Here is a 25,819-nt window from a genome sequence, read left to right as displayed (position 1 = left end):
AAATATGGCTACTTCAGCATGTGAATGTGTTCGGAGACCAGCAGTTCAAACAAAAACAGGTTATAAAGACCTGGCCTAAAAACCCAGACTGACAATATTTTTTCAGAAACGTCTTGGTTAAAATGTACAGACTGAATGAGAAATTAATTCATATATGAAATTAATAATTTTACATATTGTATAAGACATTCATACAACAATTGAAATGGATGCTGAGAAGGTATTTATTAAAGAGGTGTAGGAGTTGTCAGAGTAGTCTTTCTCTCACCAGGCGTTACAGCCATCTGGGGCTGGGATACTCTCACCAGGGGCCAGCCTCTGACCAGTGAGCACGTCCAGGCAAGGACAGGCCTCTCTGTCCACGCAAGATGTTCCATTGTCACTCAGTACCTTTCCCCCAGTACAGTAACACCCTGGCTCACAGCTCCACTCACAGTGCTGTTCAAGGAAACAGAGACAGTAAGGCAGGAAAGTCAAAGTGTGACTGAGAAAAGCTTTGTGTGCCCTGCAATGCACTAGAATCCTTGTTGCTTGCCAGAATAGGCTCCAGCTTCCTCGCAACCATGTATTGGATAAAGCAGTTAGAAAATAAATGGATGGATACTGAGGGTGCACAAGCATTTTCTCACCACTGTAACTACAGTATATGACATTAATGAGATAAAGCTAAAAAAAAGTAGAGAAACGTATATAGTAAGATATAGTGAAACAGAGAAAAACAGCACAATGTAAAAGAGCTATAGGATTCAAACTTTCAAATCTGAAACAGTTCTGTATTTATTCCTCAATGCGCATTGTTATGTTCTCTATTTCTGTTCTTAACGGCGGTCATTAATCACACAGCTTCTTAATGATGAATGAGCACTTTATTAACACAGCGCTCTATAACTCTTACTACACTAACTCTGTAACTGCCTAACCAACTGCCCCTCAATCTACTACTATATATATACACACTATTTACATATTCATGTACTGCATCATCTGTGCAGTACGGCAACCCATAAGAATCACACTCTACCAATCCTTACACACCTCAGGACCAGTGTAACATTGTGGTTGAAGCTTTGGATCAAGTCTCTTGAGTAAGAAAGAGTGAGAACCTGTGAAATTGGAATTAGAATGACTCCCCCTACTTTGCAATTGAATCCCAAATCTGAAGGTGTCAGACCACTCCAGTGGTCAGAAGAATAATTCATTGGTTTCAATTGTTTTCATTCATTGTATTAACGAAAGTCAGGTTGTTTTAATTCACCCAGGAGCTGTGCATGGTCCTTAGTAATGCGGTTTAATAATACAGCACGGTGTATTATAATACTGGCAGGACTCACCGCCAGGTCATCGCAGGAGCGAGGGCACGAGGGGCCACAGCTGCTGAAGGCTGTGCCAGGCACTTCTGAACAAGGTGGCACTGCAACACACAGACACATTCAGTCACACAAGCACTGTGAGAGAGTAGAAACAGAGACCGAGTCGAAGACCGAAGCAATGAGCTGAAGCATGATTTCTATAGTGCGAAATCTGTTCACCAGAAGGGGCTGCTGTACGTCCAGGGCAGATTGTACTGTATGTAACCTCAGTGTGTGCTAGCCATACAGTATATGTGTGCAATCAGTGAGAGTGGGCTTGCCAGAGTATGGAACAGTGCTGTGCTTGCAGCACTATGTGTTTACCAGTGTGTGTGCGTGTGTGTGACAGTGTGCATGTTACAGGACCTGTACAGTATTTGTATGGGAGTGTGTGCTCTATTACCTGGGCAGTGCTCAGTATTGCAGGAGCTGACCTCTGTGCGCAGGCCCTCACAGTAATCTCCATCCCCCTCTGGTGATGGGCTGTCACACTCCCGCCTGCGGCTCCTCACACCCCCACCACACGATTTGGAACATTCTGTCCAGTTACTCCACATACCCCAGCCTCCATTGCCTGCACCAACATTGCAGAATTGTAGGGAAGAATGAGGAAGACAGAAAGGACAGTTATGTTCAGATTAGGCTCAACACACACACTGCCTACTGACATAGTGATTGACTAATACATAGCAGAGAATAAAGAAGGCAAATGTACTTCTATTCACCTCACGTTTACAACATAATGGTAGATGGAACTAATTTTTTCACTATGCCTTTTATCTGTATATTCCCTGGGTAGTAAAATAATAATTATATGTTGCTTATGCAGAATTACTGTTTATGAAGTTTACTGCAGCATAGTCACATAACAAACAATTTCTGCCCCCAAATTTAAGTCCTTTAAAAACGGATCACTTAATCAGGCAATTTTTCAGTGAAAGCAGTTTTAGAGGGACAATTCCAATTATTTCCAATTAATAACCTGTAATTTATTAATGAAATAAAATAAAGTATTTAATTAAGAGGACCTTGATTATTACTTAGACCGTGGTTCCAAATGATCTTTAAATTACTTAGATTTGGAGAACACAGTGAAAATGCCCAGCTATCTACGTTGGGGAAACCGGAAGGAAACTAGGAGACCACATGAGAGAACATTAGGGCTGTGAAGATTAAAGATTTCTCCAAACCCATAGTTTCTCAATTCACCTCAGACAGCCATGATCACACTGATCTCCCTGTCTCTGTTCTCAAAGAAGGGTTTCTCAACTCCCACAGCAGAAAGACAACAGACACTAAACTCATCCTGAAACTAGGTTCACACCATCCCCCTTCTCTCAATGATAGACTTATTTTCGTGTAATCTTCTCTACTCTAATGCCAGTTTTGACTTCACACCTTTCTCCACCCGTCTCCACTTTGCACTTCCTGAGTGGCCTGTCTGCCTCTCCCCTCTCCCTCCTCGTCCACTTTTCCAGCTTTGTTCTCCTGTGCTATTTAATCTTTGCCGTCTACCCTTTCTTACACCTGAAGAAGGCTCAACAGCCGAAATGTTGTGTTTCCTTTTTTTTCAGCATGGAATAAACCCATTACCTGTTTCTTGCAGCCTACGCATGCTGAAGCAGCTGCCTACTTGAACCAGTGAAGAATGTTTGACAAAGGGTACAGATGACAAACAATAAATGTGCGACACAGGTGAAACATGTTCAGGTATTAAGAAAGTTACAGTAGAAACCTACTGTAGATATTTATTTGAAGTTTTGCAAACCCATCCAGCTATTTCCTAAGTGCAAGGCAAGGTGTGTGGTCTATGTGTGTTTGTTGTTATGTTCCACACTTCTGACTTTGATTGTTCTCCTTTCCCCATTGGCCCACCATTACACTATTGTTTCCGTATGACATCATCTTCAATTAGCTTCTCGGCCAATCACAACTCATCTTATTCACTATTTAACTTGGAGGTTTTCAGAAGGAAGAGGCCTTTTTTTTTTACTTCGGTCCCGCTCGGCTTTGGTTTTCGCTTCGCTTCTGGTTTTGCTTCGGCTTTGTTGGTTTGTTGTTTTGCTTTGTGTGTGTGTGTTTTCATATAGCTTTGGCTTTGTTGTTTTGTTGGTTTCTGTTCGTCTCTTTGTACTTTCATTTGTTTGTGTTATCTTTATTTTGCCATTACCTTGCCCAAACTTGTTATTGTATCAACCTCTGTGTTTTTTTGTACCCTGTTACTTGTCTACTCTCGTTTGTATTTGTAGTTCACTTGTGTATTTGTGTGAACTTTTGTGTATAGAGTTAGTTCAGGTTGTTGGGTACATTTTGCACACACGTAGTTGATTTTTGTATTAGTAACACTACTGTAGTTAGTATGGGTGAGTGTTGTTTGTCTTGCTGGGTAGACAGTGGAGGTTAGCTAGGGTGTTTGAAGACGCCGAAGACCGTGTGTTTCGGGTTTTCTTTTGTAGTTAGGTTAGCTTTCCCTCACTTTCTTAGCCAGCTCCATTTTGTTTGTTATTTTTTTTTCTTTGGCACCACTCTAATTCCCTTACCCTGTGTGTTATTGTGTCTTATTTCATACCAGTCACTTATTCACCTTAAAATTATCACTTTTTGCACCAACCCTTGTTATCACGCTTCCTAGTCCCTCACCAGAACCCACCTGCTTCCAAAAATTATCCTAAATGTTACACCCGTTTACCCCTAGACAGTTGGGGTCGTAACAGCAAGGCACACCCTGGACAGGATGCCAGTCTAATGTAAGGCAAACAAACAAATAATCACAGACACACACACTGACATCTAGAGCCAATTTTTCCAATGTTAACCATTGTGCTACCGTTCTGCCTATATTGCAGGCCATGAGGTTTTGTTTGATTTCACTGAATTTCAATGGGCTTTCTCAAAAGCATACTTATTCCTTTGGCAAACATTCAGAAGCATGAGATTGGTGCACTTAATCAAACTTATAATCAATGCATAGAAAAAAGGGACTTTAAATTATTGCTATTTTAATAATGTGAGATTTGCAAATCAATATAAAGTATGGGTCTTCATTCTTTCCTTATCTGTAAAGACAAATGAGTTGATGGTTGCAGTTCTTGTCCTTTAACTACAGGCTTGCACTGCTGATGAGTTGAAAGGGCTGCTGTTATAGACACTGGATCTCCACTCCCCAATTACAGCTACTGATACAGAGAAAACAGTGACCCAACATGTGGGTATTCAATCCTCAGTGCTAATGCGATGTGTGCCACTCACGGTCACAAGCTGTTAGCAGGCAGATCTGATCCTGTCGATCTGGTCCAAGACAGGGAAGTCCACTCCCTGATCTTGCTGGGCTGGAGCAGAACCGGTACCGGGTCTGTAGTCCTGGCCCACATGACACAGAGCAACCACTCCAAGGAGTCCACACTGACCACTGGCCATCCACTGGATATAAAACGAGAGAGGAAGAACGATAGTAGGCAGGCAGACTGAATGGCAAGATTAGCTCATTAATTATCTGTTTATGGATGTGTAGTGCAAAGTCTTTTGCCGCGAAAATATAAGCTGCATGCCAGTCATTGACCTACAGGTATGTGCTCTGGCAATACCTGTGATCCAGTAAATTAGTAATATACCTTAAAATGTAAGACAGAAAGAAGAAAGGGAGGGGAAAGGTGATGAAAATGAGAGATAAAAGAAGAGATAGACAGTGTGATTCTACACAATGTCCCAGTCAGACAGAGTGATTCTACAGAGTTTTCCAGTAAGACAGTATGATTCTACACAGTGCTCCATTCAGACAGTGGGATTCTACACAGTGTTAAAGTGAAAAAAGCAAGGCGTAATATTCTAGTCCTATCGTGCCTATGATTTTCCCCAGTAAAATAAAATCCTGTAGCATACTGTATATGGAGTATGATTCTAAACTACAAACTGAGATAGTGAGGGGGATTTCACTGCTGCAATGTGTACTGTTTGTCAGTCCTCAGGGTCACCAGACCAGTTTAGATTAAACCTCAAAGACTCACCATCACAGCTGAACTCAGTGCAGTTCACTAGCTGCCCAGACTCACAGGAACTGTGGAACGAAGCAGGAACAAACTCTATACACGGCAGGTAAATACAATAGTCTAGTCCAATGCAGAAGGAGACACTAGATAACACTCTTGGTGGAGTAACTAGAATATGCTGAGTATGAGTAAACATCCAAGTCGGAATATCCTGGATTACTTTATTTTTGTGTAGTGCTTTGTCATTTGAGAATAGACTATAATGGTCAATAAATCATCCTTTGAGATTTCCTTGAAATTTCGATAATACAGTATAAACATCTTTAAGAAGCATACACTGTACATGAATCACCTTTTGGTTAAGTATTCTCTTTTGCCCAGTATTTGATGAAAATGTGTGTGGAAGAGGAGAAAACTTGAATAGGCAAGGAAATGGTACATAAAGATCCAGATGAAAAAGAAGAGCGCAAAACATTACCAATTGTTACAGTCCCTTGTCACAGTATCTCCTGGTAAATACTGCTTCCCATCCACCACACAGCGACACTGAGACACAGGAACACACTGTCCATCCTGAAGAGCATAGAGATATACTGTAATTATAATGCATATGGTGCAATGAACACAGTCAGTTGTGCCACTGAACTTTCCACACACTACAACTGAGCTGGTCAAAGCAAACCTCTCTGTGTAATAACAGGTGGATTTTACTACACTCCCTATGTCCCGAACATAAACTGATATTCTAGCTAGGAGACACACTAACAAATGCAGCTGCATGCAGACTGACAGAAAACCCAACCTGCAGATGGACAAACAGAAAGAAACAGCTGCACTGTTTGAGCGACAGACAGAGACAGACATGTACCTGCAGCAGCTGACCCTGTGCACAGTAGCAGCCAGGTTCACAGCTCATGTTGTTAAATTCTACTCTGAGGTCAGAGCAGGTTACTGGTCCCCTGGCACATTCTCTCCATTCCTGCTCTGCAGGGCAACTTGACATATTACCTGAGAAGAAGAGGGAAATGGAAGGAGAGAGCAGACACATCTAAATAATCTTGTACCTGAAAAAAATAACAAACAACGAAGTATCAACTGCTATACTACAGTATATAAGTCTACTTGCCAAAGCCTTCTGCTGAAATTGGTATACTGTATATATTATTAGCCACACAGAAAATTAAAAGAACAAGAAATAATAGCAGATAACAAATTAACACAATTGGCCATCTTGAAGAGCTATAAGGCAAAATAACACCATTGAACCTCTCACCTACTGCTAGACTATCCTATCTTTATGTACAGTAATACACACAATTTAGTTAAGGCACCAAATAGATGTTAATGTAATAGAAAAAGATACACAAAGAAACTGCATAAATGACATGTCAAAACTGAGAACATTAGTTAAACTATGACTGTTAATATGGATCTAGAAACCTCTTAGACAATTTCAACATTTTGTTGCTTTAAAGCTTGCAGTCACCACACTTTGAGATAGCAATTAATTTTGTTATACTGTATACACAACCTACCTCACACCTACAAAATAACAAGCAAAAAAGGAAAAATTAGATATAATGGAATATATATGGAGAAGTCATGATTGCATAAGTATTAAAACACTTAAATTAATTTATCTGCATGAAATTGTCACACAATTAGTTGAGTGGCCTTTCTGTGTAATAATAGTGGTTCAAATGCATGATATTTCAGCCTTCTGAATTCCTCCCCTACTCTTCTTCCCTTCCCCAGACTCACCGCAGGGCTGCAGGTTACAGCTGGTGAATTCCATGCTCTGACCCTTGGGGCTATCTCGGGTTCGATTCCTATAGCCTCCCCCACAAAGTACTGAGCACTCTGACCAGGGACTCCACACACCCCAGACACCTGAAATACACAGGCAAAGGGTTATCAAAGAGTACATATGCGCATGCTTGCTTGGTAAATGACAATACATGGGTGCCGGGAGCATCTATCTTTCCTGACCCTGGCAAGGTCCCAGGCTGCAGGAGTCCGTTTCAACCATGCTGCCATCACAGGCACGCCCCCCAAATACAGGTGCTGGATTGGTTCCTGAGCGGTACCTCCTCCTCATACCCACATCACAGGTCCTACTACATGTGCTCCACTGTGTCCAGCTGCTCCAGCCACAGTCCACTGGGACAGTAAGCATGAAAGAGAAAAGGGAGGAGTGTTAATATACACTGTTGTACACTGCAGAGAAAGAGAATGGAAAAGAATGGGTAATGGCAAAGTAGAAATCAGTAAAACAACAGATCAAATGCAAGAAAGAGAGATAAAGAGCTGCATATAGGCTGATGGGTCCAAGGTACAGCTCTCACCAGGGCACGGTTCTGTCCCACACGACATCTCACCATCAAAACATGTGCTGTAAGACAAAGGAATACAGCATTGTTTACACCCAAGTTAGGAAACATTCTGTCTTGTTTATTGAGGAATAATGGCCAGATGGAAACTTTCTAAAATTCTACACAAAACCTATACAAAAATGCTATCTCAGTCTTTAGGGTGATCTTTACTTAATTTGTCAATCAACTTTCTTTTTAAGCCAGTAGCCATATCACTCTGCAAGTCACAAGTAGCAACCCACTGAAACTAAGCAAGTGTAAGCCTGGTCAGTACCTGGATGAGAGACCTCCTGGGAAACACTAAGGATGCTGCTGGAAGAGGTGTTAGTGGGGCCAGCAGGGGGCGCTCAACCTGCGGTCCTTGTGGGTCCTAATGCCCCAGTATAGTGACGGTATAGTATAATACTGTATAAGACAGTATAGTATAATACTGTAAACAGGCGCTGTTTTAAAACCGAGGTCCTGACTCGAAAAGTGCAGGGGTGTAACCCTGGCGTCCTGGCTAAATTTCCCATTGGCCCTTACCAATCATGGCCTCCTAATAATCCCCCTCTATGAATTGGCTTCATTACTCTGCTCTCCTCCCCACTGATAACTGATGTGTGGTGAGCGTTCTGGTGCATGTTCTGCCGTCGCATCATCCAGGTGGATGCAGCACATTGATGGTGGTGGAGGGGAGTCCCCATTACCTGTAAAGCGCTTTGAGTGGAGTGTCCAGAAAAGTGCTATATAAGTGTAAGCAATTATTATTATTATTATTATTTTATGGCATCAAACAATCAGAACTTCACTCTTCTTTCTGCCAGCCTCGTAACTGCTGGTTCATTTGCCTATCTTGTGACTGTGCAAGTAATTCTGTCAATGTGTGTGCTGTAAATGCAGCTTGGAGATGTACCAATTGTTGCAGGAGTCCCAAGGGACGGTGGTGCCTGGAGAGTACAGTGCCCCCTTGTGGTAACAGGGGCAGAGACTTAATGGCACACAGGAGTCGTTGAGCAGGTAGAGGCCAGTGGAGCAATAGCAACCATCGTAGCAGGCAGTGGCACACTCCACCGTGGGGGTGAGGTCCAGACAAATCCGCGGACATGCACCTCCCTGCGCACGACACTCCTCAGCAGTCTGATAGGCCATCCCCTCCGGACATGCTCCTGAAAGCAGACAGAGAGGGCCAAGTCACACTGGAAAGAGTACACTGAGCACAGGGGGGCAGGGGAATGTTGGTGGATACGAGACAGTACCTCGGCAGGGGTGAGTGTTGCACTCGCGCGTCTGGATGTGAGGGCCAGGGCAATGGAGGCCCCCATACCGTGGGTAGGGGACACTGCAGGAACGCTGGCGTGTCTGCACTCCGGAGTCACAGTCGGATGAGCACAGGGACCAGGGGGACCAAGGCGACCAGCCACCAGGTACTGCAGAACAAGAGATAGAGGGAAAGGGGAACAGAGAAAAACTGAATTAGAGAGTTAGTTTTACAGGGGCCCTTCCTTCTAAATGGTCCAGCTTAGAACAGGACAAAAAGGCAATATCTTTTAACTCTTTTAGTGAAGGAGAGCTGGGAAGCCCAATGTACTAGAACAGATGTGCTCAGAATTATGGTTACATAAAGAGTTAATGGCTTATGGAACTGGAAAGTGCTGACAGTTACAGAATAAGACATTCCATTTCTTTCTCTACTACTTCATAAGGGCTTTCCCGTGGCAAATCCTGTATCCTGAGTCCGTTATGGTTCCAGTACAGAATTGCCATGGCTGGCTGTTAGTGTACCTGGGCATGGTACAGTGTTGCAGGGCTGCACATGCTGAGCCTCCCCAGGGCATGTGTCATCCGCTGTGATGCCTGTTGAATTGGCTGCTGTGCCATTGCAGCTCCTAAACCTCCTCCTCAGCCCCACATCGTCCACGTGAAGGAAACAGGTCTTACTGCAAACAGACCAGGATGTCCACTCACTCCACTGTGACCCCGGTGGCTCAGGACCTGGCAGCAGAGACAAACACAGGCATTGCGTCAGGTTCACACATCCATTTCGATACCAACAGCTTCATAGTGAACTTTGCTTTTTCGTGACATATTGTAAGGTATCATGTTGTACCTGTTGGAGGTTTTCTCTCACTGTTCTTATATGTGCTATACTGTGTTATTGCACAGCATTTTGTTCTATAATGGTCAATAAAAAAAGGTTATGTCATACCTTTCTGAGTGTAAAACCACACTATGGTGTGGTGTATTATTCAATACTTTTAATATACATTATAATATATATTACAAACATAAATATTTCCCAGAAACCCTTTCGTAAAAAAGAAAAAAATATTTATATTATTTCTTATGGGAAAAAAAATGTCAATCCATTCCGGTCCACAACAAACATCACCCCTACTATTACTTTTTTCACTGAAAAATGACAAAATAAACAATAATAATTACTGTGGTTTGTGTTTTTAGTAATAAAAACACTGCTTACCTAGTTAGATATAAACAAACATAAATAGTAACCAGTAAGGTTTATTCCATGCTGAAAATAAAACAAAGAAAACACAATGTTTTGGCTGTGGAATAAACCTATTACTTCCTTTGCAGCCTACTCATGCTGATGCAGCTACCTACCATAAATAATAACCACTTCATTTGCTTTTTTTGTGTTTCATTTTCTTAACACCTTTAGGGTCCATGATGAAGTCTAACCAACAAATACTTACAAACTGTAAGAGCACACACAATGACTGTATTATTGATGTCTCTCCTGTCACTCCATAGGCTTTGGAATTTGATGTGAGCTCTCAATATGAAATGAGTCGTACAGTATGACAAGATTTTCTGAATTATTCAGAATTATTATGATAATGTAACGAACAATATGGCTTTGTAGTTTTGAAGTTGACTTTCACAGTTCGAAATGTGGGTAACAATTCACAGGCTTCGTGGTATTGAATTTTCATAAAAAGAACATTTGTAAAAAGAGGTTTGGGTGTACTAAAAAATAATTAGGACTTTTTATACTTTGCACCCAGCCTTACCTGTCTCACAAGGTGTATGACATTCACGCACTTCAGTGGAGTCTCCTGGGCAAGGGGGGACACCTTCCACACTAACTGGGATCACTGGAGTCCTGATCGATGGTGGGGAGCACAGTGGGTAATTATGAGTGTGGCAGTTTAAACCATACAAAATTTATCAGTACAAAGGCACAACTCACAGGCTGTGGGCCCAAAATTGGCATTGTATCCACCATTTTAAATTTTTAAATAGTTCTAAAGTGCTTTAGACATTATTAGGGAATAATTTTAACCCCAACTGAAGTCCTAAACACCTTGCTGTGACCTGGTATAGGCATTTCATATCACTGACTAAATCCACAGTGAATAATTGACTAATTCAGTGATTAGGAATCACTTAATTAATTCAGTTACAGCCAGAGGCCCCACAAGTGGCTTAACCTGAAAAGGTAATTGCCTGACCACAGCTTAAGCTCCATGACCATAAGATCAATAACATTAACCTTATGTGCCTTCATCATGACACTATCCGACTGTAAGGGGAAGTCCCCAAGCAGCAGTGCACTGGTGGTTGAGTGTCACCATACAGTATGTAGGGTGGGGTTAGCTGGCCAGGATTCTCTCAGCTCTCAGGAGAACAGCAGTCAATGTGGCCTACAGGACACTTTCAGGAATATGGTGCTGTATGTAAGGACACGCATCTCCTCCTGTTGGAAATGAACCCCCAGTATGAGACTGTGTTGCCTGTGACATGTTAAAATCAAATCTCGAAGGTGGGCGGTTCAGAGGAGTCTTTCTCCATATAAATTTCTCCATATAAGTCTTTCTCCATCCAAAGGATTGGTAGCTGCAACCTCAAATTTAAAAACGACTGTTTTAAAGCTGACGAGTATAGTAAAAAATAATCTCTGTGATTCCAACTATAAAAACAATAAGTGAATTGAGAGATTATGAAAATTTGTGAATGAAACCAATGCAGTACTACTCCTTGAAATAGAAGCCTGGTATTTTCAATCACCATACAGTAGGTCATTATAACACTGCACAAACACTGCCCCTCAGATTGACTCAGTGTGTTCAGATTGACAATAGTGGTGATTAAACAATGAAGCAATGAGCTGTGTATCACACTGACTTCTCCAAGCAGTAATATTACTCACCTGTACCGCTGTTGCAGTCCCAAACCACAGCTACTGTCACACGGTGCCCAAGATGACCAAACTGTCCAATCACATCTCATCCCACACTGGGAATCATTGCAAGAAACGCGTCCTTCCTGGCACATGCTAAAATAAAGAAAAACAACAAGCGTTGTCAGCATGCAAGCTTCAAACAAAAAAAAAACATCTTAAAATTGTACTTTTAAAGTTCCAAAAACAATATCTTGGAATTTTATTACCCATATTACATAGATATCTAGGGTTAGTTAACATTAATCTAGAAAAGGCAGGTCTTAAAAATTAACTTTTTAAAGATCTTTGAACAAGGAGCAACAGTAATTCAGACAGTGTATATGATATGGTATATACTGTATAGATTTTCAGAACACTTTTGATAAAAGTTTCTTATAAAATATTAATTATATTAATTTGTTGAGAGTAGAAATTTAGTTCAACGCATGTTTTTGAATTTAGAACTGGTTAATAGATAGTAAACAAGATGGTACAGATAGGGAGCGAATACTCAAATTGACAAGATGGAATCAATGGTTTTGATTCTGGCATACTACAGTAATGAACTAGTAAATTAACTAGTCAAATCCTCACATGATACCGAACTTGGAGGATGATCAGACATTGTTGATGATGCAATCGGAATTTAAAAATAATTTTCTGATTTTAATGTTCATTGGTTTGAAAATGGATGGATGGAGAAAGGTACAGAAGAGAACAGAAGATGACAGCAACATGTACTGTACAGTACATTGGATACAGTAGATCTGTACTACCCCAGATAAGCATTGGATGGGGCCTGACAGAGTAGAGAAAATGGCTCTATTAATAATGGATGTTTTGCAACATTAACCTTATGACATTTTAGAACATGAAAAAAAACAACCTCCCAATTATTTAAAAGCTTCAAAAAGAAATGTTCAAGTGTGCAATAGGGACACCTGTATTATTCTTGACATATTTATGTAACCCAGTCTGAGTGTTTGGAGGAAAGTTACCATTGACTGCAATTCCCCTTCCTGATCTGTTCTCCGGGCTGCAGGAGCTGGCCATCCCAGAGACACAAGCATTGACTGGAATTGACACAGTGCCCCCCCTGCAAGTACAAGCCAGGAGGGCACCGGCAGCCTGTAAAAGAGAAGGGGTGGAGTCAGGCATTTTCTTTTAGCGTTCATACTGTATATGGTACAAAGATACTGGATAAAAAGGGTAACATACACAACATAGATTCACACCCCTCATCCCCTGCACAGTGCCCCATACCTGTGATACATTTGGAACTACAGTTGCTTTGGCCGCTGAGATCAGAGCAGGTAAGAGGGCAGGGGTCTACTGTGCCTGCAAGACAATCTGCTTCTTTTACCAACACCATTCCTTCATTGCAGCCTGACAGGAGAAGACAGAACGAGGTTAGACATCAGAGACACAGATTATGAGAGTGCTATACTCTTCTGCATGACACTTCCAACTGTTAGAAAGGCTCTCCAGTTGAATGGACTTGTGAGTGTGTATACAGGTTTGTGTGTATAAATACAGGAGATAATCAATGTTCTTTTTTCTAGCAAGGTGCTAAAAATATACACTATGTACTGAAGTCTTTATTGCTTTTGAGGGTCTCAAACTAAATATAGTACTAACCTTAATCCAAATTCTAACATTTCAGTATACTTTGAACTAGAAAGACAATGTCTACCAGGCTGTACCTCCTACTCTTGTTGTGTTAAACACAGAGAGGGACTCCATGCAGTCTTTCCACAATATGGATCTGCTTCTCACCTGTTTCTGCCCCTGAGGGGGTACTGCAGGGGTGGGTGTTACAACTCTGTGTCTGCACGGCCCCTCCTTCACATTCCCGCCCAGAGTTTTTAGGAGGAGGGTTCGAGCAACTCCTGTTTCTGACCCGCACTCCTCCACTGCACTGGGCATCACAGTTAGACCACTGGGACCACTCCGACCACTGGCCATGCACTAAGAGAACGATGAGGGCAGAGAAAAAAGGGGTGAGGGGGGGGTGAGATGTGGGGATGGGTGATGAATGAGAGGAAATAGTAGGGAAAAAGGGGGAGTTGGAAAGAAAGAAACAGGGAAGGGAAGTGAAAGAGGCATTAACATTCCAAGTAGGTTGAATGTGGGCAAGGATAAAGATAGAAAGGTTAGAGAGGGGAAAGAGAAAAGGGGAAGATAACGGTTGGGAGATGATTTTTGCAGTATAGAAAGATGGAGAAAAGATATTAAAGTGAGAGAAAAATGTGATATACTGTAAAGTGAAAGCAGAAAACAGAAAAAGAAAGGTAGGTGTACTGACCAAAGCAGAAAAAGCATTACTGAAAGAGACAAACATTGACTACTACATGTGTCAGTAAGTCAGTGTGAAACAGGCAGGGTATGACAGAGACACAAAGTGACAGAGAGGTTGTATTCAACAGGGCAGGGAGGGAGAGAGAGAGATTGTGTACAGTCTCCTGCGAGACATTCTGCAGGCCCCTGTATCTGTGCTGACCTGCACAAGCCCGTGTGAAGCAGGCCCGGCTGTCAAACACAGTTCCCCCACAATCTCCTCCTGGCAGGGCCTCCCTCAGGACTTCCCGCTGGCGGAACAGGGAGCCCAAGCCACAAGATACACTACATTGACTCCACTGTGTCCATTGAGACAACACACAGTCCACTGCAACAGAGTAGAACACAGCAGGACACAGTAAGAGCTTCAGGAGCAATGGTTGGCATGGTAAATGGACACAAGGAGCATGATTCAACACACCAGTAAAAATATAAAATTATCCCTCAGACTTTTCAGAAAAATAGTTACTCCCGTTCAGCTTTAACAGTACTATGATACATCTACCTGCTGCTACCATTGATTCTAATAACTGTTATGTTAGTCCAATCATCTGTAATGTCTTGCCAAGATGCAATCAATCTCTGCCACAGACAAAAACACTGTTCTTCTGACACTACCAAGAATGTAGTGTCTATCATTAAGACACCTCAAATGAAGGTGCAATACAGTAAAAGCTGTTTCCATAACAATAAAGTATGCTTTTATTTGTGATAACTGAGGCAATAAGTAATTGGTTTTATTTTTTATATTCCTGTGTTTGTCAATGATCTCTTTGACTCATTAAAGAAAATGAGAAAAAAAAACTACCAAGCTGTGTTTAAAATGTGTGTGTGAATATGATACAGCAACATTTCTTTCATAAAAGCCTCTAACTTCACAATAAAGCTAATTTCATGGACTCATTAGTGACACCACTATGAGGACCCCAGGAGGACTGTCTCTTTCGTACCACAGTCTTTCTCATCCGAGCCATCCTGACAGTCATTCTGCAGGTCACATCTCCTGTCCAGGTGGACACACTCTCCTGTGCCACACAGGAATTGCTTGGCAGAGCAGGGGTGAGGCACTGGGGTGGGGCGGATCTCTGGGCCAACAGGCACAGTGGGGAACGGAGGTCTGGATGTAAAGCCTGCATGAGGACAGAAGCACAGGAGAGAGCTGAAACATTCCCCTCAGTTTCACTATTCCAAATGTGAGCCATAATGATAGCCGAAAACAGAACTAAAGCTATTATAAATTAAAAAGTATGTTAACAAAACAAAATTATAGAATGGACAATGTTATTCTAACTTATTCTTATTCTTATTCTAAGTACATTGAAACTGCCACATCAAATATTAACTTTGTCTTAAATTATATATTTAACTTAATGTGTTAGATTAGGTATATTAAACATATCATAATGGAAAAACATAATGGAAAAAGTGAAAATTATAATTCATGAGTTGTATTGTTAACACATTTATGACCCAAGTACATAATGACCCCAATACATGTTAATAACCCATGCTCAATCCATCGTAGTGTCAGAAATGGAGAACAGCCCATTTCTTTAAAATGTCATGATCCGCCTTTTGTATTTAATATTGGTAATGTAAAAAATCTATCTTGAGTCTTCATTTAATGCAGTCAGCACACACTCACCGCACTGTTGTTCATCTGATCCATCAGGGCAGTCTGTCTGTCCATCACACACAAACATGGCATCTACACAGCCAAACACGTGGCAAGCAAACTGGCCTTCCACGCACAGGATCTTAGGATGTCCATGGTCACTTTCCTGAGTGGTAGGTGTCACCAAACTAGAGCCTATTAAGACGAGGACAGAGTCATTCTGATTTTGATTCTGCTTATTTATACACTTTCTATGCACTTATGTTTTCATATAACTGGTTGAAGGCCTTTCTTCATACATTAAGGACACCAACCATGCTCTCCAACTTTTTAATGATTTCCAGTTTCAGGGCCCAGAATGTTACATTTTTACTATGGACATCACATCCTTATACACTGTCATTCCCTACAATGACAGTCTTACAGCCCTCAAGCACACGCTGGAAAAATTTGCATTCAATAACCTTTTTTTATCAGCTGGTTAGTGGAGTTGCCATGGGCAACAGGATGGACCCAACTATGCTAATATTTTTTGAGCTGGGTAGAACAGCGCTTCTTCGCTTCCTACACCATCTTTGTCCCTGACCTCTACAGTAGATACATTGATGACTGTGTTGATGCTGCCACATGCTCTAACAACCAGCTAGAGCATTTGCAACATCACTTCACCAACTTCTACCCATCCCTCAAGTATATACAGTAGGTAACATATCTTCCACTACTCTTCTCTTTCTAGACATAAACCTATCCATTAACCATCCACAAATCTCTACTTGTGTCTATTACAAACCCATAGATTTACACAGCTACAGTATCTCATATACAGCTCATTTCACACCACACATACTGTACTAAAAATTCTCTCCCTTTTTCACAGTTTCTCTGACTGCGACAACTTTACAGTGACGACATGGATTTCCAAAACCAAGACCTCAAAATGCACTCTTTTTTCATTACTAGGGGATACCCCACCCATGTTATTGACAGGGCCCTTTCCCAAGCCAAAAACATCCCTCAGATCATCAACTCAATTAGGAACTCCTGGCCTCACAATCGCATTCCATTGGTGCTTCCCTACCACCCTAACACCTTTCTGTCCCCAGGACCATTAATGACAATTTCATCTCATTCCGCTGACAACCTTATCTGCGTAACCTTCTTGTTCACAGCTAACCCTGATCGCCCTCAGCAATCATCCACACCGGGCAACAGAACTCGCTGCATCACCCGTAAATATATATCCAATACCACACACATTCAAGGCTCCTCTGATCAATTCCAGATCACTCAGATGACATCTTGTACCTCCATCAATCTTATTAACTGCATCTCTTGCAGAAGCTATCTACATTGGTGAAGTAGAAAGGAGGCTGGGGGACTGTTTGAGGGAACTTGTCAGGGCTGTGAGGATCAAAGATCTCCCCAAGAATATAGTTTCCCATTTCACCTGTAATGGCCACAATCATACTGATCTCTCCGTCTACGCTCTCAATTTTGGAACTCCTATTTCAGAAAGACATCCAAAACCAAAATTATCCGAAACTAGGATCCCACTTCTCTCAACGTCTCATTTCCTTCTAATCCTCTATTCATTTGCAGATTTTGACTTCACACCTCTCTTCACTTCATATCGCCTCAGTGTCGACTCTGCTTCTCTGCTTCTCCCCTGCTTCCGTCTCCTCTCCACATGTTCTCCCATGCTTTATCAACTGAAGATTTTTCTTTGTCTCTCACACAGCTGGAAGGCTCCACAGCTAAAATGTTGTGTCTCTTTTGAGTATGGAATAAAACTTTACTTGTTCCTTTGCAGCCTGTGCATGCTGACGCAGCTCCCTACTTGAACTATGTCTTCATATTGCTTTTCTGATTTAGAGTAAGTTATTGTATAACCCTATACTCTAAAAAAGCTATTTTTAGAATTTGATATGAATCAGAAAGATTTATAGCGAGACATGACAAGACAGACAAAAAGACAATGGAAGGATTCACAGTCAGATTTCAAGCAGACAAACAGAAGCGAGAGAGTCATGGAGCCAGACACAGAGAAATAGACATTCATAGGCAGATCGTGAGATTCAAACTTGCCTGTGGTCTCAATAGTTAGAGGGGTTGTGGTGGTTCCTGCCAGTCGAGGAAGGGGAGGCAGACCAGGGTGGCTGGGAAGGGAGGTCATGGGGCGCACTCCAGGGACGGCAGTTAAGAGGGTGCCCAGTTCATTGTACATGTCCTTAGAAGGCGTAGGGTGAGGCGGGGGTGAAAGACTTGGTATGTGTCCCCCACTCCTGGAGGTGGTTATATGGTGAACTCCTGGCTCTCCTGTGGCTACCGGCTGTTGCGGTCCTAGACTTTGGGCACCTGTAGTGAGGGATCTGGGAGTGGCAAGGCCAGGCTGCCCATCCTGGGGGCCCCCTGTGTGAAGCCCTGGTCCACCTCCATGAGAGGCAGGAGAGCTAGGAGAGACTGATATCAGGACCCCTGGGGTCCCTGTAGGGCCAGTGTGCTCTTTGACCCCTGGGAGCATCCCTGGTCCAGGAGTTGTAGAGCTGGGGAAAGGATGTGCAGGCCCCGATGGGTGGGACTTTGAGTCTGTGAAGAGAAAGTGAGACAGAGCAGCATGTTATGAGACTGCAAAGGAACAAGTAAAGGTTTATTCCATGCTGAAAAGAGAAGAAAAGAAGCACAATGTTTTGACTGTGGAGCCTTCTTTGGGTTTAAGGCTCCACAGTCGAAACATTGTGTTTCTTTTCTTCTCCTTTCAGCATGGAATAAACCTTTACTTGTTTCTTTGCAGCCTAGGCATGCTGACACAGCTACCTACTTGAACATGTTAAGAGACTGGCTGAACCCACAGCAGGCTGAGAAACAGGCAAAGGCTAACAGCAAAAGCATAAATGCATTTGAAAGGCATTTTCAATGCAAAGGAGAAGTGGCCTTCAAAGCCTTTGATAGCCATTATGTAAATATTCAGCCTTGTCACTCATTATTAACTGTTATAGTGTACAGTAAGTAGTAGTGTTAGTGTCACGAATGTAATCCCTCCTCTTAAGTGCGCTCCGTCTCTTTCACATTTTACTTGATCATGTGCACCTGCCTCCAATCCAGCTCCTCCTTTTAAGCCCAGACGCTCACTCTATTCCGGGCTCTGCATTGGAAGACGGACACCCGGAGGCCTGCCTACCACCAAGTCGCCCTATGCTCGCGGCTTGACGGCATAGGCCTCCTATCGGTGTCAAGACCCAGCTGAGTCCGGGGCTCAAAGCGCCTGGTCCCGTTATCCCCATTTTTATTCCCTCTCCCTGCACCGGGTCCTGTTCCAGTTTTTAACTTTGTCTTGTTTGTCCTGGATGGATCACCCAGCTCTGGACTCTTGCTATTCGCTCTGGATTTAGATAATGTGAAGTGCTACTGTACATATAGCAAGTACTGTAATGGGCAGTACATTAATGTGACACAAGGCTCCTGTACAAGGTGCTAATGCATCCCATTAAGAAAAATGACAAGCAGCTTCAATAAACCAAGTGAATTTTAGGAATGTTTTTAGGATTTACATAAATTAGGGAAGTTCCTGCTTTTCAGGATAAATATAGGTCTAGGGTTAGAGTTAAGGTCAGGGTTACAATCTTGGAGTTAAGGCTAGGGCTATGAAGGAGTAGGTTTGAGATAGTTTTAAATAATGTAGAGAAATCCCAGGATTCCCATGGAGAGATGTTACAGTAATTGGACGAGTGGATTAGTGGAGAGAGTGCTGCCATACCTCCCTGTGTGGGAGGTGGGCGGATGAGAGTCACGGTGTGCCCCCCTGCCTTGGCTTCATTTCTTTCTCGGGGGGCTGTGGTGAGCAGTATGGCAGACTGCGTGGACAGGGGGTACACAGTGCCTTTGAAGAGAGAGACACAATGATCAGTGAAAGAGGGATTTAGGAACTGTACTCTTTTCAGGGACGACTTTAAAATATAATTCAACAGATATTTAATACATGAGGGCAAAGCAGCATAATTCCGATATACAACATGCTTGCTTACTGCTGATTATAATTGTGGGCATTTAAAACTAGCCCATATTTGTCAATGTTTTCATTATGTTACTGCTGTACTGCTGTATTCTGCTCAGTGGTAATTGGGGTGGTGCGCTGACTATGTGGCTAAGGATCGGCACTTGTGGCTGGAAGGTTGCAGGTTTGTATCCTGCGGCCAGCAGGGTAATCCTATTTCGTTGGGCCCTTGAGCAAAGCCCTTAACCCCAACTGCTCCAGGGACGCCGTATAAATGGCTGACCCTGTGCTCTGACCCCAGACTTCTCTCCCTGTTTTTGTGTCTCATGGAGAGCAAGTTGGGGTATGTGAAAAGACATATTCCTAATACAAGAAATTGTATATGGCCAATAAAGTGATCTTATCTTATAATGTATCATAGTACTGTACATTGAACTCTGCTTAACAATGCTCAAATTGCGCATGTACATGTGTGCTTGTTGTGTTTGTCTGTGTCGCTGCTCACCACAGCCGAGCTCGTCTGAGTGGTCAGCACAGTCCTGCCGGCCATCACACAGTGCAGTCTGGGCACTAACACATTCCCCACTGCTACACTCGAACTGCCCTGGCCCACAGCGTCGTTGCGGTGCTGTCACACTGCCAGGAAGTGGGGTCTCATCTGAGAAGTGAAACATTCAGCAACCCTTAGCACTGTCCTCTGGCACTTAGCAACTCACTAATCCTAAAATTAAAACGATGTGAGTGAAAGGTGAAGAAACAAAGACAAAGACGACAATGAGAAGCTAGTGAGGAACAGAGGACAACAGGAAAAAATGAAGGAGACCAGGTAAAAGAAGGAAAGATTAAGGTGTTGATGGACAATCAATGCCTGATAGAGAAGCAGAGTAAGCAGAAAAAGAATATTCAACAGGTGGATGGTCAAACACACAGCAAACAGATCCTCACCATCAGTGCAGCCCAGTATCTCTACACGTAGGTAGAAGGTGTGCGTAAATGCCACTGGGATGATCCGCAGATAACGTGCTTGGATCACCTGGCCTAGCATCTGGGTCACTGGGGCACTGCTATCAGCACGAGCTTCAAACACCTGGACGTACAGCAGTACGAATTAACACACCGAAACACAGCTTTCTGCAATAACTTGATTGTCTGGACCTTTGTAAAGGACATTTACTGTAAACAGGTCTTTATGCTACACACTGAGTCAGTTGCAGAAGTGATGGAAAACCCTCTTAAAACTAGACAGTGTAAAACTCCTCCACAGCAGAAGACCCGGTCTTGTGGCACAGTTAAGATTCTCTGCTGGCTATAGAGGGGCACTGTATGTTTCTGGGCCTGATAGTGGGCCTAATCTTGTGAGCACAGGAAAGTGTGATAGATAACATAAAAATATTTAAGAACTGTTCTAGGTTAATTTGAGAAAAATACACCGAGAGTCTCTGTGTTTCGCTCCCATGCGCATGAAATAAAAACTTCTTTTAACTTCTGAGACGGACTCCTGAAACGGAAACGGGGAAGAATACAAGTTTGCGGATTGCTAAAGCATGTAAGCCCCACACTATTTTTGAACAACCTTATTTACCGTTGGCAAAAGAGCGGACACGTATTACTGTATGTGTGGAGAAAAAGCTGCTAAACAGCTGGACCTGCTGCCCCCTCTGAAAGACACACTCATAGAATTATTGAAATGGCGGATGATATTGTAACGCTTACGGCCACCAGTGAGTGTGTAAGAGCCGGCTTATCAGAGCGGTGACGTCACCGCCCTTCCCTGTAATAGCAGGACCACAGCCGCTGGGCTCAGGAGAGATCTCTCTTTAGCTCAAGAGGCTGGGTCCCTGTTGAGTGACGCTGGAGGCCCGGGTTCGAGTCCCCGACGGTGGGGGGCCGACCTGATGCGGCAGCGGCAAGGACGCCCACCTGAACCCCGAAGTGTTACAATATAAAAAGTACGCTGATAGAGCGTGTTAAGATGAGCAGATGCTTTTCACTGCAATTACAGTAGATGAGTCTGTAGTCGATTTGGCCAATTCGCTCGTTTATGTTAGATACGAGTTTGAGGGTACTGTACGTCCCATGAAGACTTTCTGTTCTGTAAACCGCTACCAACAGGAACTACAGGAAAGCACATATTTCACCTTCTAAATGAATTTATCGAAGAGAATGGCATCGACTGGATAAAATGCGCTGGAGCGATGACAAGCCGACACTGCGGTATAGTTGCACGAATTAGACAGGTTGCTCCAATAATGAATGGACGAATTGCAACATCCACCGCAAGACCTTTGCCGTCAAGAAAATTCCTGTTGATTTAAAATCTGTTAGACTCTGTAGTGAATTGTATCAAGGCTCGAAAAATGCATTCACATCTGCTTTGCTCGACTAAACAGACTCACCCCTCTCACTGAAATGGTGCTTTTTTATTGTTTATTTTTATTTGTTGTTGTTTCTGTTTTTTTTCTATAAAGCGCGTTGAGAAGCCACATTTAAAGGCGCTATATCAAATAAAGTTTATTATTATAATATTTATTATATGTGTGTGTGAGTGTGTGTGCGCACACGCGCGCACATGTTGGTCATTGAGAATTTCTGTGGTTCCTATGAGAAGATGACTTGTAGGTGGTACTTGGATGCTTTGGTTTGATCAGGGGTGGTACTTGGTCCAAAAAGTTTGAGAACCACTAGTCTAGGGAATGGTGCCTGTATGTGCTTGGATCCTGCATTCAGCCTGTTTTGAATTTCAGCAGGGACAAGAAGTACAGTGCAGTGAAGTGTAAATGTATACAGTATGTATTCACTGTACTGAAATTCTACTAGAAACATTTCAACATTCTTTTCGAGGGAAAAACCAACAATAGGTATGTTTTGATAGAATCTAACCTCAGTTACTACTACAAATCTCCCATAAAGTTTTAATTATTTACAACTGAGACAGAAATGTGAGAGACATGACAATCAGCTGCTGGGTTCTTTAAACAGAAATGCAACAGCCTACCAGTCTATCTGTGCAGATTATTTATTTTATTGGAGTTTAACCTGAACAGATGGTATAATTTGTCACTGTCAAGTCATTGGACTGGGGGATCTTTTCTCTTAAATTATACAGTAAAAATTGCAATGTTCTGGCACTGTCTCCTGCATACTAATTATTAATTTATTTGTAAATACATATTCCCTACTTTGTCAGCTACTGCCTTCTCTTTTGATACTTGTCTTTTTATAATACAGTGCTGTATCCATGATATTATTGGCAGTTTCCATCTAACATGACTTCAGTGCTTTAAAGTCCATTATTCATCCATTCATTTTGAGTAAAAACTGTATCCTCCGAGGGTTCATTATTTTACATTCAATAACATTTTATTGCAAAAGGTGTTTTAAAATTTAATACATTATTTTTCTTTGAAGCAATCTTTCAAAGATATTTTTTAAATATATTGTAGAAAGGCTATCATTGATAAACTTATATCTATCTGTAGAGTAAATTACTTACAAAACCCAAACATTCTAAGATATAACATTCACTGTTCTCACATATTGTTTTCATAGCTGACACATGCACTCCCATTAAAACATACTGTGTGTTCTGTCACCATAGATGAGGCCAGAGAGTGTGTTAGTACCTTAGCCTTGCCTTTCCCTTCTGTGCTCTCAGTATAGTCTGTGAACGTTGCCCCTCCCAGACTGTAGGACAGGCGGTATTTGGTAAGAGAGCCACGCGCCCGTTCACTGCCTTGGGTCACGACTCCCGACACCCAGGTGGGTTTCAGGAAGTCCACTTGGAAGTAAGGGCTCGAGTCACCCTGCAGGGGGCTCCACCCTGGCTCCATGTTGAGGCTGCAGGAGACAAAGAGATATAATGCTAGACAGAAATACAGTACACAGAAGAACAACACATGCTGAAAATAATGTGTAGACAAGATGGCTAGAAGGGCAGAAACAATTAACTTTTGTTGATAAAACTGTATTAATCATTAGTAGAAGTCAGTTACAACAAGCTTAATGACTTCTTAATATCTTCATATATTCCTGGTTATACTGTATATAATTTATACAAGTAATGAGAAACATCTGATATAGTTTAAACTTTTGAAAATGTCACTCAACGCAAAACTGTCAACCAATAAAAATTGAAACCTCTATATTTTCAGTTGTTGGTCTAAGTCTGACAGAAGGTTATAACTAATGTGTAACTAATTTTAGAACTAATTTAAAAACACAGAAAAGTTTAGAAATGGGTTGAAGATAAAATAACAAATAAACAGGTAAATGTTTATTTGTGCTGAAAGGAAAAGAAAAGAGGCAGTAGAGAGTTCTTCAACTGTCACATCTGAAGAGGGCTCCACAGCTGAAACATTGTGTCTCTTCTCTTTTCCTTTCAGTATGGAATAAAGTTTGGAAATGACACATAATTGTCTGCCTGAGAAACAGGGAAGAATCGTGAAAAAAGCAGTTTAGATACTTTGGCTTTGCAGTCCTGGAATTAGGCAAAATGTATCCTGTGATACAGTTAACTACTGTACCTTTATGTCCAAAAGGACAATTGTCATTAACTCTATACTGTAGGTTGTCGATTTCAGAGTGTAACTCCCTACTGTCCATATATTGCTTTACTCAATGGGAGTTTTGACATTGAGTTCAACATAAAACTCAATTTGGGTTAATATATTTGCAGAAGACACAGCACCACTGAGAATGCTTAGTGCTGTGGTGGTGGGACAGGTCTCAGTGTGGCCCTCCCTCAGTGTCCCCATTCCCGTATCCACCCTCACTCCTCCTCCCTCTCTTCATTCCTTACACATTGGGAACGATGTTGAGGCGGCCTGCATCAGCGGGGTTGTTCTCATGGTGCGATGAGGCGCTCAACTGGCCGTATCGGATACGCCCATCCTCCAGACCCAGGGGCAAGTCGCAGGGGACTGTGGAGTACAGAAAGACACAGTTTTGTACAGCAAGTCCTCTGAAAAAAACATGCTTAATCTTTGAAAGTAGTCCTGTAAGTGTCTGTTTCAGTGACTCCTAGAAACTAGATGGTTGGTTCCTGGTCTTAGGGCCCAATTTAAGATCTTCACAAAAGGTTACAGAAGTGGGAGGAAAGCAGATCTGAGTCTAAAGAATTGTCATTTTTTACTCATTTTCCTTAGCCGAAAGCAAACTGGTAACCATACACGCCTGAGGCAGACATGCTCCATTTTTTAAAATGCTCTAATTCAGTACCTCTCTGTTCACATACGTATGTGTTTTAGACACCAAAATGTATAGCCCAAGTGCACATTAAAAAACACTATGCCAAAAGGCTGGTACCCTGACATTCCTAAAATGTAATCACACCTGAACATTCAGGAGAACAATGCAATTCTACCACTTTTACCAGTACAACTACTGTACTTCAAACTCTACCCCTGATTTGTAACATGTTTGAACTATTTCCAGGGATTTCTCTTGAATCTTTTCACAATCTGGCACAAATATAAAATTATAAAAACATAATGTTAACTTTAATGGTTTATTAATCAGTTAATACAGGTCTTTAAACTTTCCCATTTCCATTAGAATCTCTAAGAGAAGATAGTTTACAGTTCCAGCAGTAAAATGTAACTTATCTTGGAATATCTCACTACGATACAACATACAGTAGTTCTGGCACTAAACATTTATTGTCACAAGTTTTATGGAAGACAGTATGCTTAAATAAGTTGTGAACCTATACAAGGTAAATGACTTAATTGAGGCTTGTGGATACAGATGCTAATTGATTAAAGGAAAACACACCTGATGGCTGAGGGCTTCCACCTGCGCCTGTGGGCTTCTGGAGACAAAAAGAGAGAGAAAGGGGTTAGGCAGGAGAAGGGCTGACCTACTGAAAACACAGACAGGTACACTCACCTAGAGAAAGACAAACATACGTATAATTAATGATAGATGATTACAATGGTGGTTTGGTTAAAAATAAGATCTTTAAGAAATTTGCGTCCTCATCTTTGAATTTACTCAAAGTTTGAAA

General features: G+C 42.0%; 1 protein-coding gene across 1 annotated transcript in view; it reads right to left on the bottom strand.

The window, feature by feature from the left end:
- sspo (SCO-spondin) overlaps positions 1 to 25,819 on the bottom strand; it is a 129,121-nt gene that overhangs the window by 43,544 nt on the left and 59,758 nt on the right. The window contains exons 46-73 of the mRNA XM_088918147.1: positions 25,588 to 25,624; positions 24,614 to 24,734; positions 23,439 to 23,652; positions 20,761 to 20,902; positions 20,321 to 20,473; positions 19,579 to 19,701; positions 17,910 to 18,410; positions 15,855 to 16,019; positions 15,160 to 15,339; positions 14,373 to 14,537; positions 13,649 to 13,840; positions 13,136 to 13,258; positions 12,871 to 13,000; positions 11,861 to 11,986; positions 10,722 to 10,813; positions 9,472 to 9,681; positions 8,946 to 9,116; positions 8,603 to 8,855; positions 7,681 to 7,727; positions 7,325 to 7,495; positions 7,097 to 7,225; positions 6,204 to 6,343; positions 5,814 to 5,908; positions 5,354 to 5,403; positions 4,599 to 4,769; positions 1,753 to 1,923; positions 1,332 to 1,411; positions 269 to 438 (exon numbers count right to left, since the gene is read on the bottom strand). Coding sequence (XP_088774273.1) covers positions 269 to 438; positions 1,332 to 1,411; positions 1,753 to 1,923; positions 4,599 to 4,769; positions 5,354 to 5,403; positions 5,814 to 5,908; positions 6,204 to 6,343; positions 7,097 to 7,225; positions 7,325 to 7,495; positions 7,681 to 7,727; positions 8,603 to 8,855; positions 8,946 to 9,116; positions 9,472 to 9,681; positions 10,722 to 10,813; positions 11,861 to 11,986; positions 12,871 to 13,000; positions 13,136 to 13,258; positions 13,649 to 13,840; positions 14,373 to 14,537; positions 15,160 to 15,339; positions 15,855 to 16,019; positions 17,910 to 18,410; positions 19,579 to 19,701; positions 20,321 to 20,473; positions 20,761 to 20,902; positions 23,439 to 23,652; positions 24,614 to 24,734; positions 25,588 to 25,624 — 4,322 coding nt within the window. The remainder of the gene's footprint in view (positions 1 to 268; positions 439 to 1,331; positions 1,412 to 1,752; positions 1,924 to 4,598; positions 4,770 to 5,353; positions 5,404 to 5,813; positions 5,909 to 6,203; positions 6,344 to 7,096; positions 7,226 to 7,324; positions 7,496 to 7,680; positions 7,728 to 8,602; positions 8,856 to 8,945; positions 9,117 to 9,471; positions 9,682 to 10,721; positions 10,814 to 11,860; positions 11,987 to 12,870; positions 13,001 to 13,135; positions 13,259 to 13,648; positions 13,841 to 14,372; positions 14,538 to 15,159; positions 15,340 to 15,854; positions 16,020 to 17,909; positions 18,411 to 19,578; positions 19,702 to 20,320; positions 20,474 to 20,760; positions 20,903 to 23,438; positions 23,653 to 24,613; positions 24,735 to 25,587; positions 25,625 to 25,819) is intronic.

Source organism: Atractosteus spatula, chromosome 6, assembly GCF_055471065.1.
Source record: "Atractosteus spatula isolate fAtrSpa1 chromosome 6, fAtrSpa1.hap1, whole genome shotgun sequence".
Lineage (NCBI taxonomy): Eukaryota > Metazoa > Chordata > Actinopteri > Semionotiformes > Lepisosteidae > Atractosteus > Atractosteus spatula.
The sequence above is the reverse complement of the archived record's forward strand: the minus strand, read 5'-3'. Positions and strand labels throughout refer to the sequence as shown.